Source organism: Nilaparvata lugens, chromosome 9 (assembly GCF_014356525.2).
Source record: "Nilaparvata lugens isolate BPH chromosome 9, ASM1435652v1, whole genome shotgun sequence".
In the NCBI taxonomy this organism is placed as follows: domain Eukaryota; kingdom Metazoa; phylum Arthropoda; class Insecta; order Hemiptera; family Delphacidae; genus Nilaparvata; species Nilaparvata lugens.
In genome coordinates, this window is record NC_052512.1 from 26,848,582 (window position 1) to 26,864,354 (window position 15,773).

The 15,773-nt window shown below is 35.0% G+C and overlaps 1 protein-coding gene across 1 annotated transcript in view; it reads right to left on the reverse strand.

Annotated features, from left to right (window-relative positions):
- Window positions 1-653: 653 nt before the first annotated feature.
- The window catches only part of LOC111055307, a 42,678-nt gene continuing 27,558 nt past the window's right edge, over window positions 654-15,773 (reverse strand). The window contains exons 2-4 of the mRNA XM_039435716.1: window positions 10,612-10,704; window positions 2,906-3,049; window positions 654-1,214 (exon numbers count right to left, since the gene is read on the reverse strand). Coding sequence (XP_039291650.1) covers window positions 1,134-1,214; window positions 2,906-3,049; window positions 10,612-10,704 — 318 coding nt within the window. The 3' untranslated portion in view covers window positions 654-1,133. The remainder of the gene's footprint in view (window positions 1,215-2,905; window positions 3,050-10,611; window positions 10,705-15,773) is intronic.

A 15,773-nucleotide genomic window follows, 5' to 3' on the forward strand; every position in this document is an offset into this window, starting at 1 on the left:
TGATGTTGATCCGATCCCAATGAGCACCTTAATCTAACCAATAATGTTAGTAACAGCATTCAAACTTTCGTTCGACAATAATTTTCAACATTGATTCCATCTTCAGTCTGTAGATTTCTATTTTTTCCTGACCCTCACTGTAATCTTGTTTCGTGGAAAGTTTTGTTCTCTCTTACCTGGGAGAAGAAGCAGAAGAGAAGGAGAAAAAGGAGAAGAAAAACGGGTAGAAGTTGAAGTCAGAGAAGATGTAAAAGAAGGAAAGGAGAAGAAGTAGTAGAAGAAGAAGAGAGAAGAAGAAGAAGAAGAGAAGAAGAGAAGAAGAAGAAGAGAAGAAGAAGAAGAGAGAAGAAGAAGAAGAAGAAGAAGAAGAAGAAGCAGAATATAGAAGGAATGAAGGAAACTAAGCAAACTTTGAGCAAAATAATTGTCACACTCTATGCTCTTGATACACGAATCTCCACAATATTTCCTTCATCTACTGTATGTCCATGGGGCCAAGAGTGTAGCAACTCTAGCTCTAGATTTATCTTATTTGTCTGAAATGAATAATTTCAAAGATATCGGAACTACAATAATTTTGCAAACGAAGGTGTTTTCAAGTCAGTGAATGGAGTACAAAGGTTCTTCTTTTTGGCAAAAAACAAAAACAGAACGATACCCAGATAATAGATCATTTATTGAATCAGCATTCCACACAGTAGAAAGGGGACTATTTCACACAAAATCCAATATTATGATATAATTTTCATCTATAAGCTATTTTCATTTATTGCAATAATAATAATTGGTCCCATTCTTTTCTTCAGCTATGAAAACTGCCTGTTTCCATCGTGCTATTCCGATCTTAGAAATGTAGGTACTCAAGTTATTATAATATTACAGAGTAAACCATTATAGCACTATAGAAATCAGCAGTTTTTGTAGCTGCAGCAATGGAATATGAAAGCCTTCATTGCATAAATGAAATAATTTATAGATGATTAACAGGAGGGGTAAAAGACAGCTCTACTCTGGATTCATTGAAGAGAGATTCCAAGAGAAATAGAGAGCATCACAAACAAACAAACAACTCCAACATTGGATTTTTCAATAATAATTTGGTTCCAATAAAACATTGTAGCTCGTGTGAAACATTACTGCACGCTCTTGAATGCCGCATCAACATCATGCGCTTTATAGGGGGCCTTTGTACTATCGTGTACTATGGCTATTGCCTGTAAAGAATAAAAATGCAGAAACAGTTGCTTCATCAATACTCCGCAATAAACAATGAATACAAGAGAAATTAATGATAGATTGATAAAAGCAAAATGCAAATCACAAAAGAATGATGATAAATATTGACAAAAGTTTATTATTCTGTATTTTGTTCAGTCCAATGGAATTATTATAGTAAAATCCACGTTATGATGACCGCTTTGATTAGCATTGATGATCTTATCTTTGTCTATCGTTCAACAAAGCAGGTAACTTTTTTTCTCATTTCTGCAAAGTTGCCAAATCATTCTTTGACAATGTGGAAATATAATTAATTGACAAAATTATTAATTTAGATTATAAAAATGTACTATTGAATAATTTCAAGATATATATTCAATCGACTAATGAAGTGATATAATATAAACTATTTTCAACAAGAACGAACTCTTGATATTACATCACATATCTCTTACTACTACTGAATAGCGAAAGGACCTCCTATATACTACCGGACCTGAGCCTAGTTATCTCCATCATCAATATTGTTATTGAGCTGGATGTAACAAAGAGTTTGAGACCATTTGCAAATCTTCTACGCCTCGTTCCGGAAAGCCAATTTTCTGACTCAAGCTGTTCAAAGTCTAGAGCTCATCTGAATCCCGAGCTCGGAAACCGGCCTTAAATACTGCAGTTTGGTAGATTTTAAGAGCTACTACTGTACAAGTACCAGAGCTGTGAGGCCAACTATGGAAATTCTGAAGAGAGCTGTAGCAGGAAGGCAGTATCCCGCTATACTGGATATGGGAGCGCAAAGGGGCTGAACTCACAGAGAGGGTGCATCACTGGAGAATGCTTCTTTCTGGGTTTATCGAAATGATCCTGATCAAACCCGAATGAGGGTCTAGGATATATTTGATCCTAGCCTGTTTGATTTAAATTCTCCATTCAGTTTTAATTGATCCACAGATGTGGTACCTATTGATTCAAAATGAATGATTAATTGATTCACAAGAAATTATAATAAGAGAATCAAACATTAATTAATAGTCTAATCATCTTCAAAAAAACGTTCATTAAAATATGTGTCTTGAAATGCTGTTCTGAGATAATCACTTCACTCACGGAAACTGCTAATTTGAAGTAGAAATTTCTAAAATGAATCTATGTAACAAATGTTTTATTATTGGATTTGGATAATATCCACCAGGTGATTGCATTTCATTGTTTAAATTTTCCATGCGTTTCGCTGCACGGCAAGATGCACGGCAGATTGCGCGGTTCGCTGAGCTGTTCGAGGTTCGGTTCGGCAAGTGTGAACATACTTCAAGAAATTGAACTCGAGAAAGTGTGACGTCATGCCAAATGAAATTCACGCTAAGCGTTGAAAGTTGATAGTGGATTTGGCCCTTGAGGCTCAACTCACACTAACGCGACTCAGGTTGAGGAGAGCCTCGACTCTAGTCGAGAGCATGTATTCAAATGGTGACAGTCGCGGAGACTAAAATCGACTAGTCCGAGTGTTACCATTTTTTGGAAACACTCTTACTTTGGAAATACTAGAGTCGAGTCTCTTCTCGACCTGAATCGCATAAGTGTGAGTTGAGCCTAAATAGCTCTGAACAGATGACAAGCGTCAGTGGCTGAATTTTCACATACCATGATGAATTTCATGCCAAATATGTTGAGGCGAATATTAAATACTCACCTGGTTACCATTTTTGAAGAAAAAAAATGCAGGAGTTCCTTTGTTCTGGAAATGTGTATTGAAAGAAGTATCTGGTTGACCGCGATCTTTTGCACCTTCCAATCCATAGTAGCATTTGACAGTTGGGTAATTATGGCAATAAGCCTACGTATAGAAAAAATCAAAGTTAAGAAAATTGTCCAACAAGCCAAGTTTTACAATACGATAATCAGCATGGATTGTCAAAGTCAGGTAAGCCTCACAAAACTCACCCAACCTCATATCATAAACTGCATCGCTGCAACCCTGTCACCCTAATGTCATCAAGCAAATTGCTACAGTTTCGAGCTGAAATTCACATGTTGATTTTTACTTTCCTTGCCCCTATTATCATAGGTGAGGAGAGTATTGCTTCCCAGAAAAAATCTTTACCTTGAATAGTCATTGATTAGCTCTATGAACTGCCACAAGTCTCATATCTGTAAAAATTTCAGGAGCTCCGCCCCATCTATGCAAAGTTTGATTTTGGATACCCAATTATCAGGCTTCAGATACAATTTGAACAGAAAACTTCAGATGAAAAAGATTGGGCATGGAAATCTCTACAATAATAATGCTCAGTAACATTTTCACCTAAAATTGAAAATAAGCTCGATATTCGTGAAAATGTGATTATTGAATCGCAAACTGTTGATTCTATTAAATCTTCCACTATTAAGTGATAGCAGACCTCGTGTGTCTCCAGCGTTATTATCCTGTCACTATCTCGCTCAGATCTTTGAATAGTAGACTTAGGATGCGCGTGAACACTGGCGTCAGGTGATCAATTCTCAAAATGGCAAGTAAAGTTGTGTGAGTGCGCCACACCAGATATTTTTATAAGTATGATGATTTGAGTTCCATCCCATGCATTTATCTTGGTGTTGAATATTCGTGAATCTGGATAGGTAATTGTGTTGTATATAAGCAAACAGACCTCTTTTATACATTATACATTTCTTCAAACTTATTTCAAACATTTTTTTGGAGATTCATCCTGATTTCAACAGATAAGCATGTCATCCGAATGCTCCTTTTGTCAGGGTAAAAAAAATCCAAGGCCATTATAGAATATTGTCAATTAAGGCATTCAATAAGCTGCCTGTTAGTGTGAGAAATATGGATCGAGCCCGTTGTAAAACACAATAGTCCAGTCAATATGGAAATAAAAAAAGGGGTGTGCTTGCAATTTATATTGTAGTTCTGATTTTTCAATATATTATTCGGGTACATAAGAGAAGTCCTGAACCAATTCTTCATGCAAAATTTCTTGTGCTAGATACAGAGTGTCCCAAAAACCTCGTATTTTCGGCTCATTTTCCAGTTTTCAGCTATTTCTGCCAACTCTCTTAATCGACAGAAAAATTTGCTTCCATCTTTTTCCTGGATTATGAAATTCTGAATAAAATGAGATTATTCGGAACCCTCTATCTCCAATGTGTAATGAGTTATGATTTTTCAAAAATGAGTGAAATTTTGAGAAAAGAAAATCAATTTTGATGAATTTTAGTTTTTGTTCAACAATATCTTCCGATTGTTACCATTTAGATGTATGATTCAAAATCCCTCTGGGCGTATTTTTGAGATCAGGTAGAGCGCTCTATCTCATATAGATTTCCAGGTACACCTGACAACAATGCTCCTTGTATTGTGAAAAACACCTCATTTTCAGCTTTAACCATCATCACCAACTACATAGTCTTCTCATTGATATTTCTCACAATGACATAAGTTCATAAGATTATGTTCTATGAGAATCACCCGTTTGATGCACTCAGTTCCAGTATTTCCTTGTGGAAACTTCTGAAACAATGCTCAGATCTCATCGTACTACACTTCATTCTTCTCGGCTCTCCAAGGCGGTCCAAAATCATGCATCATAAGTCAAATTCGGTCGAAAAGTGGAAAATTTATTGTTGAGGTGTACTAAAGCTCATATTCCAATACACAAAAAATGGCCAATTTCTATATTCAAAGCTATGTATCTCGGTAACCCCTTATTATAGAAATCATTACTTGATCTTGAAATGTACAATATAATTTCCACATCCACCTGGTGTTAACGATTCATGGAAAAATATTTCCGTAGAGTAAGATTTGATTGAAGAAAAAAATCCGGAAAGTGTGGAAATTGTTATCATATTAACGGTTTTAGCTGTACTATGATAGGAAAAAGTGATTCAAGTAGATTTTAGACAACTGAGCTCGTGGAGGATGTATTTATCTACAATTTGGAATTAGTCCAGGCGCTGGCTTACATTGAGCATACATGAGGGGGGCAGAGAATTTGACTCCGGATTATTGTTAGGGGTCTTTAGTGTATATGAAACTCGATGTCGTCACGTCCCAGGGTGGGATTGTGGGGGAGTGGGGTAAGTTGTAAAAAACGCGAGCTTATAAAATCGCCTGTCCTGCAGTTACTATTCATAGTACAGCTTTTAATTTTTTCTCAATATTATGTACACATAACTGGCTTTCAATGTGGTCCTCTACATTTTTGCGATTAACCGCATAGTTTTTCCGTAAAAAAATAAAATATCTCGAAAAATGTATTTTTTATTATGGACTTTTTGTTATTTCTCGAATATTCAAGTAATTAGCCGACTTAGAGGAAAAGGCTCCGCATAAACTTTGTGGGCCGTTTCTTCCTGAAGCCAATGATATATATAGTTTGGAGGTTACGATAATAGATGCGACGGTGTGAGGGGGATAAGTAGCACTGTTATGCTGTGGCGCGGTCCACCCCATGATTAATGCATGTAATGGCCTGTCTATCGCATAGCTCCTACTAGTCTATGTATTCAAATTATGTATTTCTGGAACGCTATCTTATGTATTTTCGGTCGCTGAACACGATTTTTCAACTCTTGAGCCTCAATAATTGATAATTCTCATCATAATATACAAATTATGGTCAAAATTACAAAGGTCATCTCATTATCATTATTTATGATTGTTTATATTTATATTTATATTTATTGTTCATATTCATGAATATCATTGTAATGATAAACCATCTTGTTAGGAATCCTATATGTGTTTCTCAGTTGTAATGGTGTGAATTGCCAACCATCCATATGTGGTGCGGTATTTTTGATATTTATAAGAGCGGTTGCTAAAATCCCTATTTTGCAAATAAATTCGCAAAAAGTTAAGGCCGTCCGGCTCGCAAAAATGCTGGGTTCAAACCACAGCTCTAGCTCAGTGGTAGATGCATGAATTTTCCAATTATAATTAATCACCACAAGGTTCAATGACTGGTGATCAATAATTCTTACTGCTGCTTCCGTGGAGCTCTTGAAGAATACCAATGAGGAAGTCAAAAAGATAGTTGGTGACTGACTATCAGTAACCATGTATCCAATCGAGAATAATGAGGACCAACTATGGTTTCTTCTAGTTGATTTTCAAAACGCTTGTCATGAATACAGGTATTCACCAATTTACCCTTCTGAAATTCCTTGGAACTTACAATGCCAGTTCTTGAAGTTTTCTAGATCCTTATATGATATACTGTAACCTTATTGATATAATTATCGGTATGATTTTTCTGGCGGAATAGTATTACTATCATCAAAGGATGATAAGTAGTAAATGCTCTGAATAAGATCAATATTATTTGATCCGTTGATTTTATATGTTGCAGAAGATTTTTTCTTGGTACCAAGACAGCTCAAATTGTATATCACGAGATGAGTTAGGATATAATAAAAACTTCTAAGATTAGTATGCTTACATAAAACATAAAATATATTCCCATAAAATGATATATATAGAATATTCTTATATCTATTATTCTCTTTAAATAAATTATTTTCTAATATTTGAATAATTATCACAGAGTTTATGAACATTCACAATATTGAGTGCTTTAAAAAATATAGTATATTTAATACTGATACGTGGACTTCATGTCAATTCAGAATTCTACAACTTAAAACCTGTTCAGTCTGTAGATTTAACAGGACATACTTTGATCAATGAACAAATAATAATCAATAAAAATAACAATCAAGAAATCTCAGGGTTTATGAGTTCGTGCCATGAATGGAAATAGGCTTCCTACATAAATCAATAAATTCATAGAAGAGTTTTTATAACTTATATGATAGAAGTTGACACATTGCAAATTTCTTAAACTTGAATAATTCTATACAGCGCTTTGATCAATTCCCCAATTCACTGCTAAAGGCCTTCTTAATAAATGAGCTCATTTGAGACAAATTTTGCACACTTACTATAATGATGTTCTTGAAGGTCTTGTAGAATAAATTATCATTTCCAATAATTAATTAGCCGGGTCCTTTCCTCTCCGCTGGGCTCGTGTATGGTCCAGATTTATCATAGATTTCTATCAGTATTAAAAATATATTTATGGAATAAGTTACAGTTAAGAACTCTTTAGCAACACTGAGTTCACAAATAATCAAACATTAATCACATATACCTGACATTTAAAAAGGAATTGGCTTGATGATTTTAAAAATTAATAGGAAGAAAGAACCCTAATCTCCATGTGCTCCTCACAGATCGAGATCACAAGCCAGAGAGAGTGATTTTCAGAAAAATTTCATCTCTTCCTTATACAATTTATAAGCTTCCTTCTGATTGGCTTTCTAATCTTAGTAAGACGTGATGTAATTGGTTCTTTGAGATTCAGGGTTTTCCTAACTTTGTTATACAAAGATGAATAAAAAGTTTTTACATAGATAAATTAGGTAGTAGACTGAGAGTATTCCAATAATTAAATCTCGATATATGATGCTATAATATGATATACATTTAATTTTTTATGTGAGTTCTGTGTACTCTTGGTTTTCATACTTTTTTAGATTGCAAATAATATTCGTGTAACAATAATAGTTGTCCTTATCTATTTACATAAACCTTCCCTAGTATATATAATATATATTTTGTGAGTAAAAATTTATAATTCAATCCGTAATTGTTGATTCAGCAAACAGCTGATTTGTTAGGTATCGATTCAAAAAACTGTCGATTGATCCTAGATCGATTGATACATCCAATCAAATAGAGCATTCTAACTTAAAAATGTACATGCAAACTTTTTTTTTTTTTTAATCTGCCAATAACAAACAAGCCGCTTTATAATTTTTATTTCTGCCAAAGAATCCACATTATTGTTGAATTACAATTTTGCATGATTTTCTTATCGCTTAATAGATAACATGATTTCTCTTCATCATGAATAACATTTGATTTTACTTGAGCGGTACCTTGACTGATCTATCTATTCTTTCCATTTTACAATTCTATTAAAGCTCAATAGTTCATTTCAAAAGTATTTTGTGGTGCTAAAATACCACGTGACACAGTCGATAAAAAACTGATATTCCTTTTAGAGAGAATAATTATTCGATTTAGAACAATGATCACTTTGGAATTGCGAAAGTCAAGTAATGGAGTAAGTTAAACAAATAATATAGGCTACCCCATATAGAGCACCGTGTAACAGGAGTGAAATATTTTCTTTACAGTTGAAGCACAAATAATGACAATTACTCCCATGTGATATGACTAGATATTTGATAACAAAGGAAATACAACTCTATAGCTGCGTTTACACCAAAGTTATTAACGGAATGTTGATATAACTTAATCGTTATAGATTCTATTAGATTGAACATAACTTATCATGCAAATGATGGACATATATGTTCGCCAGGTTCCGTTCAATCTAATAGAATCTATAAAGATCGAGTTATTAACATTTTGTTAATAACTTTGGTGTAAACGCAGCTTTATTAACTGATTTCTGTAACTTATATCTACGAGTAGATACTTTTCATCTGGCTGAGTTTGACTGATTGTCTTGGGGAGGTACTTGAATGAAAGTGGGATGGGAGACATCTTTGTTGAATTTGAAATATTTGAAGAGAATACTGTTGAAAAGCTATTGTGGGGAGATCAGTATAATTAAGGTGTGAGAGCAAGCAATCAATTCAATGGAACAACTACAAGGACTCATGAACGGTTCAAATATGAGAGATTGTCAAAATATATTTTGAAAGAAGTCGGGAGCTATCTGTGGAGTTTTTTAGAATCACAATGCAAAATCAATGACTACTTGAAATTATTGTAACATAGTTTAGATTATCTTAAATTGTATTCATGTTCATGAGGGAGGACTCTGGTATTGCACATAGAAACTGTACGAGAAAAGATCCCATACTTTTTTCATTCAATCACACAAACTATGTTATGGAGTCTGTGTTATATCTAGAAAATATAAAAAAATACCCATGGAAGTAGAAAATGATTTCCAATAAGGAAACATCAATTCTATACAGTCAATACATTGACACTCTGTCAAATTAAACCTTGAAAATGTAATAAATGTGACAACCGATCATGCTTTGGAGCAAACCCTCATTCGATCATCCAAAACTGAGTGATTGGAGCAGCTAGTTCTTCAAAGGCTTTCCTAAAATGGCTGCTACTATATAAATGAATCTTCCATCAAAGATATTCTGTTCAAGTATGTTGACATCATTATGGATATCACTGGAGATTGTGAAGAAAGTCATCGAATGAAGTAAAACAAGAATAATGAGAGATGAGAATGATTTCCAGAAGCATAACCTTCTCAAGAGAACATAACATTTTTCTTGAAAGTAGCTACTTATTTCTCTCCCACTGCGGCATCAATGATCTTAACCCCCAAACTATATTTATAATTGGATTCAGGAAGAAACGTCCTACAACGTATATGGGGAGCCTTTTCCTCTAAGTCGGCCAATTACTTGAATATTGGAGAAATAACAAAAAGTCCATAATAAAAAATACATTTTTCGAGATATTTTATTTTTTTAAGGAAAAACTATGCGGTTTATCGCAAAAATGTAGAGGACCACATTGAAAGCCAGTTATGTGTACATAATATTGAGAAAAATTAAAAGCTGTACTATGAATAGTAACTGCAGGACAGGCGATTTCATAAGCGCGCGTTTTTCACAACTTACCCCACTCCCCCGCAAGTTGTCGACCACCCCGGGACGTGACGACATCGAGTTTCATATAGGATTCCCCAAAGACACCCTAACAATAATCCGAAGTCAAATTCTATGCCTCTCTCATGTATGCTCAATGCAAGCCAGCGCCTGGACTAAATGAATTGAGAGCTCCTATGATTTATCACACTCATTTTAGAAACTCTTGATCAACAGTAAAATCACGGGAGAAATGTAAAAACTTAAATCGCCATTTTTGAAATCTTCTGTAAATTTCGAATGGTATTGGAATTGGAAGTATTTTTCATTGGAGTGAGTAGAGGGGGACAATCTCCCAAATAATCATAATTAACTTTGTAGCCTTGTCTAGTTGTTATTAATGATTGTGCAAAGATCCAATTTTTTATGTTCAACCATTATTTAGAAAGAAAGTAAGTGAGAAAAGCAAAATGACTGCTGTGTGAGTAGCTGAAGACTTCCGGACAATTCAAATATGATATTTAGATATGTTTTCCACCCAGGAACAATGCCTAGAGTAGTGGTGGGGATTTCGTGAACAACCTGTATACCAATAATAGTTATTGTTACTATATTATAGGAATAGTGAATAATATAGTGGTTACATTACTATGTGGACTGCAGATTGTGCACATTATTTATACAGATTGTGATCAACAAACTCATACAAAATGTGTTCCTTTGTCCTGGAGTACTCACCTCCAGAGTTTGCAAGTCTTTGTCTTTGTTGTATTCACAAACAAGAATCAAGCAATACGAGCCACCTTTCTTCATCATGGATTCAAAATCGGCCTGTAACAGGTGTAATGGAAACTTGTGTGGAGTTCTTGAACAAGGTGCAGAGAAGTATAATAATCAATGCTATTTCTACTTTCCTTGCCCTATTAACATTGATATAAGGAGAGTATATTGCTTACTGAAAAAAATTAAGGTACTTTCCCCAATTTCTGTACGTTTCAAGGTCCCCTGAGTCCAAAATGTGTGTGTGTGTGTGTGTGTGTGTGTGTGTGGTGTGTGTGTGGTGTGTGTGTGTGTGTGTGTGTGTGGTGTGTGGTGTGTGTGTGTGTGTGTGTGTGTGTGTGTGTGTGTGTGTGTTGTGTGTGTGTGTGTGTGGTGTGTGTGTGTGTGTGTTGTGTGTGTGTGTGTTTGTGTGTGTGTGTGGTGTGGTGTGTGTGTGTGTGTCTGTGTGTGTGTGTGTGTGGTGTGTGTGTGTGGTGTGTGTGTGTGTGTGTCTGTGTATAAGTTTATGTGTGACTGTGTACACGATATTTCATCTCCCAGTCAACGGAACAACTTGAAATTTGGAACTTAAGGTCCTTTCCCTATAAGGATCCGATTCTTATAGATATCGTTATGGATAGTGAAAGAATAGTCTCATATAGTTATAGTTATAGAATAGTTATAGAATTGATAAGCTTTATCAACTGCCGCAAGTCCTATATTTGTAAAAATTCCAGGAGCTCCGCCCCATCTTTGCAAAGTTTGATTTTAGGTTCCCAATTATCAGGCTTCAGATACAATTTGAACAGTACATTTCAAGTTGAAAAAAATAGCATGAAAATCTCCACAAGTAATGTTCAGTAACATTTCCACCTAAATTTGAAAATAAGCTCGAAATTCGAGAAAATGTGATTATTTAATTGCAGACTGTTGGCAATTGTTTGTTCTCAGTCAGCGGTTAGACACCAAAGTGTTGAGAGATATTTCAGAGTGAAGCTGGATGATGAATATTCTACACTAAGGCAAATTGAAGCTGGTGTACCCCAAGGAAGTGTGCTAGGACCAGTTTTGTATACACTGTACACTAGTGACATTCCAAAGCCAGCAGGAGTCACTATAGCTACATTTGCAGATGATACTGGATACTGATATTCTCTCAGTCGCATAAGATATTGAGGAATCTACAGAAGAGCAACAAAGAGCAGTTAATGAAGTAAACACATGGACAAATCATTGGCTAATTAAACTAGATGATACCAAGTCTGTACATGTGAATTTTACTAATAAAAGAATTCAATATATTCCAGTATATATAGATGAAAAAGTCATTCCACATGCTAATACTGTCAAATATATGACGCTGGATGTCAAGCTTAAATGGAAAGCACACGTCAAGAAGAAAAGGGAAGAACTGGGAATGAAATTCAAAAAGATGTATTGGTTGCTGGGAAGAGGATTCAGGCTGTCCATATACAACTTGACTCTACTATATAAACAGCTACTGAAACCAGTATGGACTTATGGCTGTACTAAACCATCCAATGTACAAATTATCCAACGATTTCAAAATAAGGTACTAAGAAACATTGTTGACGCTCCTTGGTACATCAGAATTGCTGTTCTTCATCGCGACCTTCAATTGGAGACATTCACGAAAGTTATTGAGCACTTTGCGGCCAAGCATGAAGAGAGACTCCACCAGCACGACAATATAGAGGCAATCAAGCTGCTTGATGTTGGTAATCTGGTCAGGAGGCTCAAGAGGACAAGGCCGCATGAGTTAGTGAAGTGAAATTTGTGTTGTGAATTGATAGCTTGAAGCTGGTGTTAGTGATAGTGAAATGTTCATCCCTTCAAACCAAACAAATTATTATTGGCCTATTAACTTTATTGTATGAAACTATTTTATAGGATACAAACTGGACTAATTAATTGTAGTCAAAAACTAGACAAATTGAATCATAGGATGAGGTTTGAAAAAGTCCATTTAAAAAAATTAGGATAATTATAATAAATAGCTTATTAGTCTCTGACTAGGTGCTAATTTTCAAATAATAAAAAAACGGTTTGCTCTATTAAATCATTCATTATGAAGAGATAGCAGACATCGTGTGTCCCCAGCGTTATTGTCCTGTCACCAGCTGGCTCAAATCTTTGAATAGTAGACTTGAGATGCGCGGGAACACTAGCGTCAGCTGATCAATTTTCATAACGGCAAGGAAAATTGTGTGAGTGCGCCACACCAGATTTTTACTTTCCTTGCCCAATTACCATAGGTAAGGAAAGTATTGCTTTCCGAAAAAAATTAAGGTACCCCAATTTCCAATTTCTATACATTCCAAGGCTTTGGTTTTTTGGTTTTGGGTATTGGTCTGAATGTGTGTGTGTGTGGTGTGTGTGTGTGTGTTGTGTGTGTGTGTGTGTGTGTGTGTGTGTGTGTGTGTGTGTGTGTGTGTGTACACGATATCTCATCTCCCAATTAACGGAATGACTTTAAATTTGGAACTTAAGGTCCTTACAGTATAAGGATCCGACACGAACAATTTCGATCAGATGCGATTCAAGATGGCGGCTAAAATGGCAAAAATGTTGTCAAAAACAGGGTTTTTCGCGATTTTCTCGAAAACGGCTCCAACGATTTTGATCAAATTTATACCTAGAAAAGTCATCGATAAGCTAATTCATACCTGAAATTGTCATTGATTCCATCAACTGCCACAAGTCCCATATCTGTAAAAATTCCAAGAGCTCCACTCCATCTATGCAAAGTTTGATCTTAGATTCCCAATTATCAGGCTTCAGATACAATTCAAACAAAAAATCTCAAGTGGAAAAGTTTCAGCATGGAAATCTCTGAAATTAATGTTCAGTAACATTCTCACCTTAAATTTGAAAATAAGCTCGATTTTATCTGGTTGAATTTATTTTTGTGATACGAACGATAAAGATTGGTTCCAGTTGATTCCTTATATTTGTTGGAATTATTCGCGTGTTACGAGTGATAAAATTTGTCTTTAGTGTTGTCTTTGTATTTGATGTTGAACTAACTCGTGATATTCGTTGTACTCGTTGTATTATGTTGAACTAATTCGTGAGATACGAACGATGAAATCTATCTTTGTGTTTTGTTATATTTGTGGAAATTATTTGAGTGATACGGACAATAAGGATTGTTTCCAGTTTTTCATTATAAATTGTTGAACTTATTCTTGAAGTATGAACGATAGAATTTGTCTTTTGTGATTTGTTATATCATGTTGAGAGTACTAGTGTGAGGCGGGCGATGGAGATGTCTGTGGTTTTTTGTTTTATTCTGTGGAACTTATTCGTGTGATTATTTTGAGAGAACAACTTAATTCGTAGGAATAACGTATTCTTGTAACTCTAACCCAAATCCAGAAGCCAAGATGCGGTTTTGTACCCTAATGAAAGTGACCCTCGGAATTATTATCACGGGTGAGTGAATTTATTCTGGCCACTCTAATCGATTCAATATTTGACCGAACCTTCTCTTGAAATTGTTAAAAATTACTTCTATCATAGACTATTTGGCAGCTGGAGTAAGAGATAGGTTGTACTGTGCTATTATCATTAAGTATTATTCAATTGTTACAAGTTGATAATTACTCTGAATGTAATTTACTTGAAATGCTGGTGTTTCTATGGCGTTCTATTAGGATTTGAATTGGATGAGTTTTGCGAAGAATTTTATGTTCCAACGTTGACAACAAATTGGACATTCTTGCAAACTATTGAGGGATACCTAATATCGATTTATTCGATTTCTTTCGTGGATTGGATCTATTCCTTTTCAACAGTCGTTATGTTTCTCCAGTCCCCTGTTCTTACTAAATTAAGGCATGCTAGATATATAAGAGGGTAAGTCGAACAGTTCTGTTGTGGTCTGCGTCTCCTGGAGGAGTTTGGGCCTCTTTCTCATTGGGGTTGAGATTTCAACAGGCAGGACTGAGCCGACCTCCTACATAGGTTTAAGTTTATGTCCAAACTGGTTGGGCCCGCTACCAGACCTACCCGCCAGCTCGGTTACAGTCTGTGAAATGGATCATAAATAATTATTACTAGTCCCCGTATCAAAATTTCTGGTCAGAAACCATCCCCAATATCCACAACATATTCCCAAAGTTTCATGCCGTTCTGTCAAGTAGTTTTCGAGTCTATAGGGAAGAAACAAATACGCAAACAGACATGCATTATATATATAATATATATATATATATATATGTATATATATATATATATATAATATATATATATATATATATATATAGAGAGAGAGAGAGAGAGAGAGAGAGAATTGAAGTGGTGGTTGATACTTTAAATATCAGCATGGAACTGTTGAACTAGATTCAATCTATTGGTGCTTCAATAGACCCTTGTGGAGCACAGATTATAACACCTGCTCGTATTCATTATTATGGAAGTCCACTCACCCATGAGTTAGATTGCTGTACATCTCCTACTGCAATGCTATGAAGAAACTGCAAAAATAAATTGTTACCATTCAGTGTTCAGAAAAATAGTATTTGTGCAACTAGTGCGCAAAGTGCCACTTTGCTGCACCGAAAGAAACGTTTACGCACGAATTATGGTTTCTTGAGTGCAGCAAAGAAACTTTGCGCACGTATTGCACATTAAATTTTTCCTACAGTTACCATAGAATGTGAAAAGTCAGTAATAGACGGTGAACATGTCCATACCAAATAAAATGTTTGTTTGTGTAAATCTTTAGTATTTTTAATGCTGATAATAAATATTGCAACCATTCCACAACAGAATTGTTCCAAATTCAGTCTAAATGACAATAGAATGAATATTATAAAGTTATATGAGGTTCAATTATAATAATACTTCATCTACAAGAAGCCATCAGCAAGTGTAGAAATATCACTTGTCTGGATATGTTTTGAGCCATCAATGAGCCTCACAAACGTTATACTTCACCCGTGACTAACAGTTTAATATTCTCCTATCCGAAAACACAAGTTTCGCACCAAACTTTGCTTATACTTTGCTTATACTTTGCTTATACTTTGCTTATACTTTGCTTATACTTTGCTTATACTTTGCTTATACTTATACGGTGCCCATCAATTTGTTTTATTGATTAATTTGTCTATGCG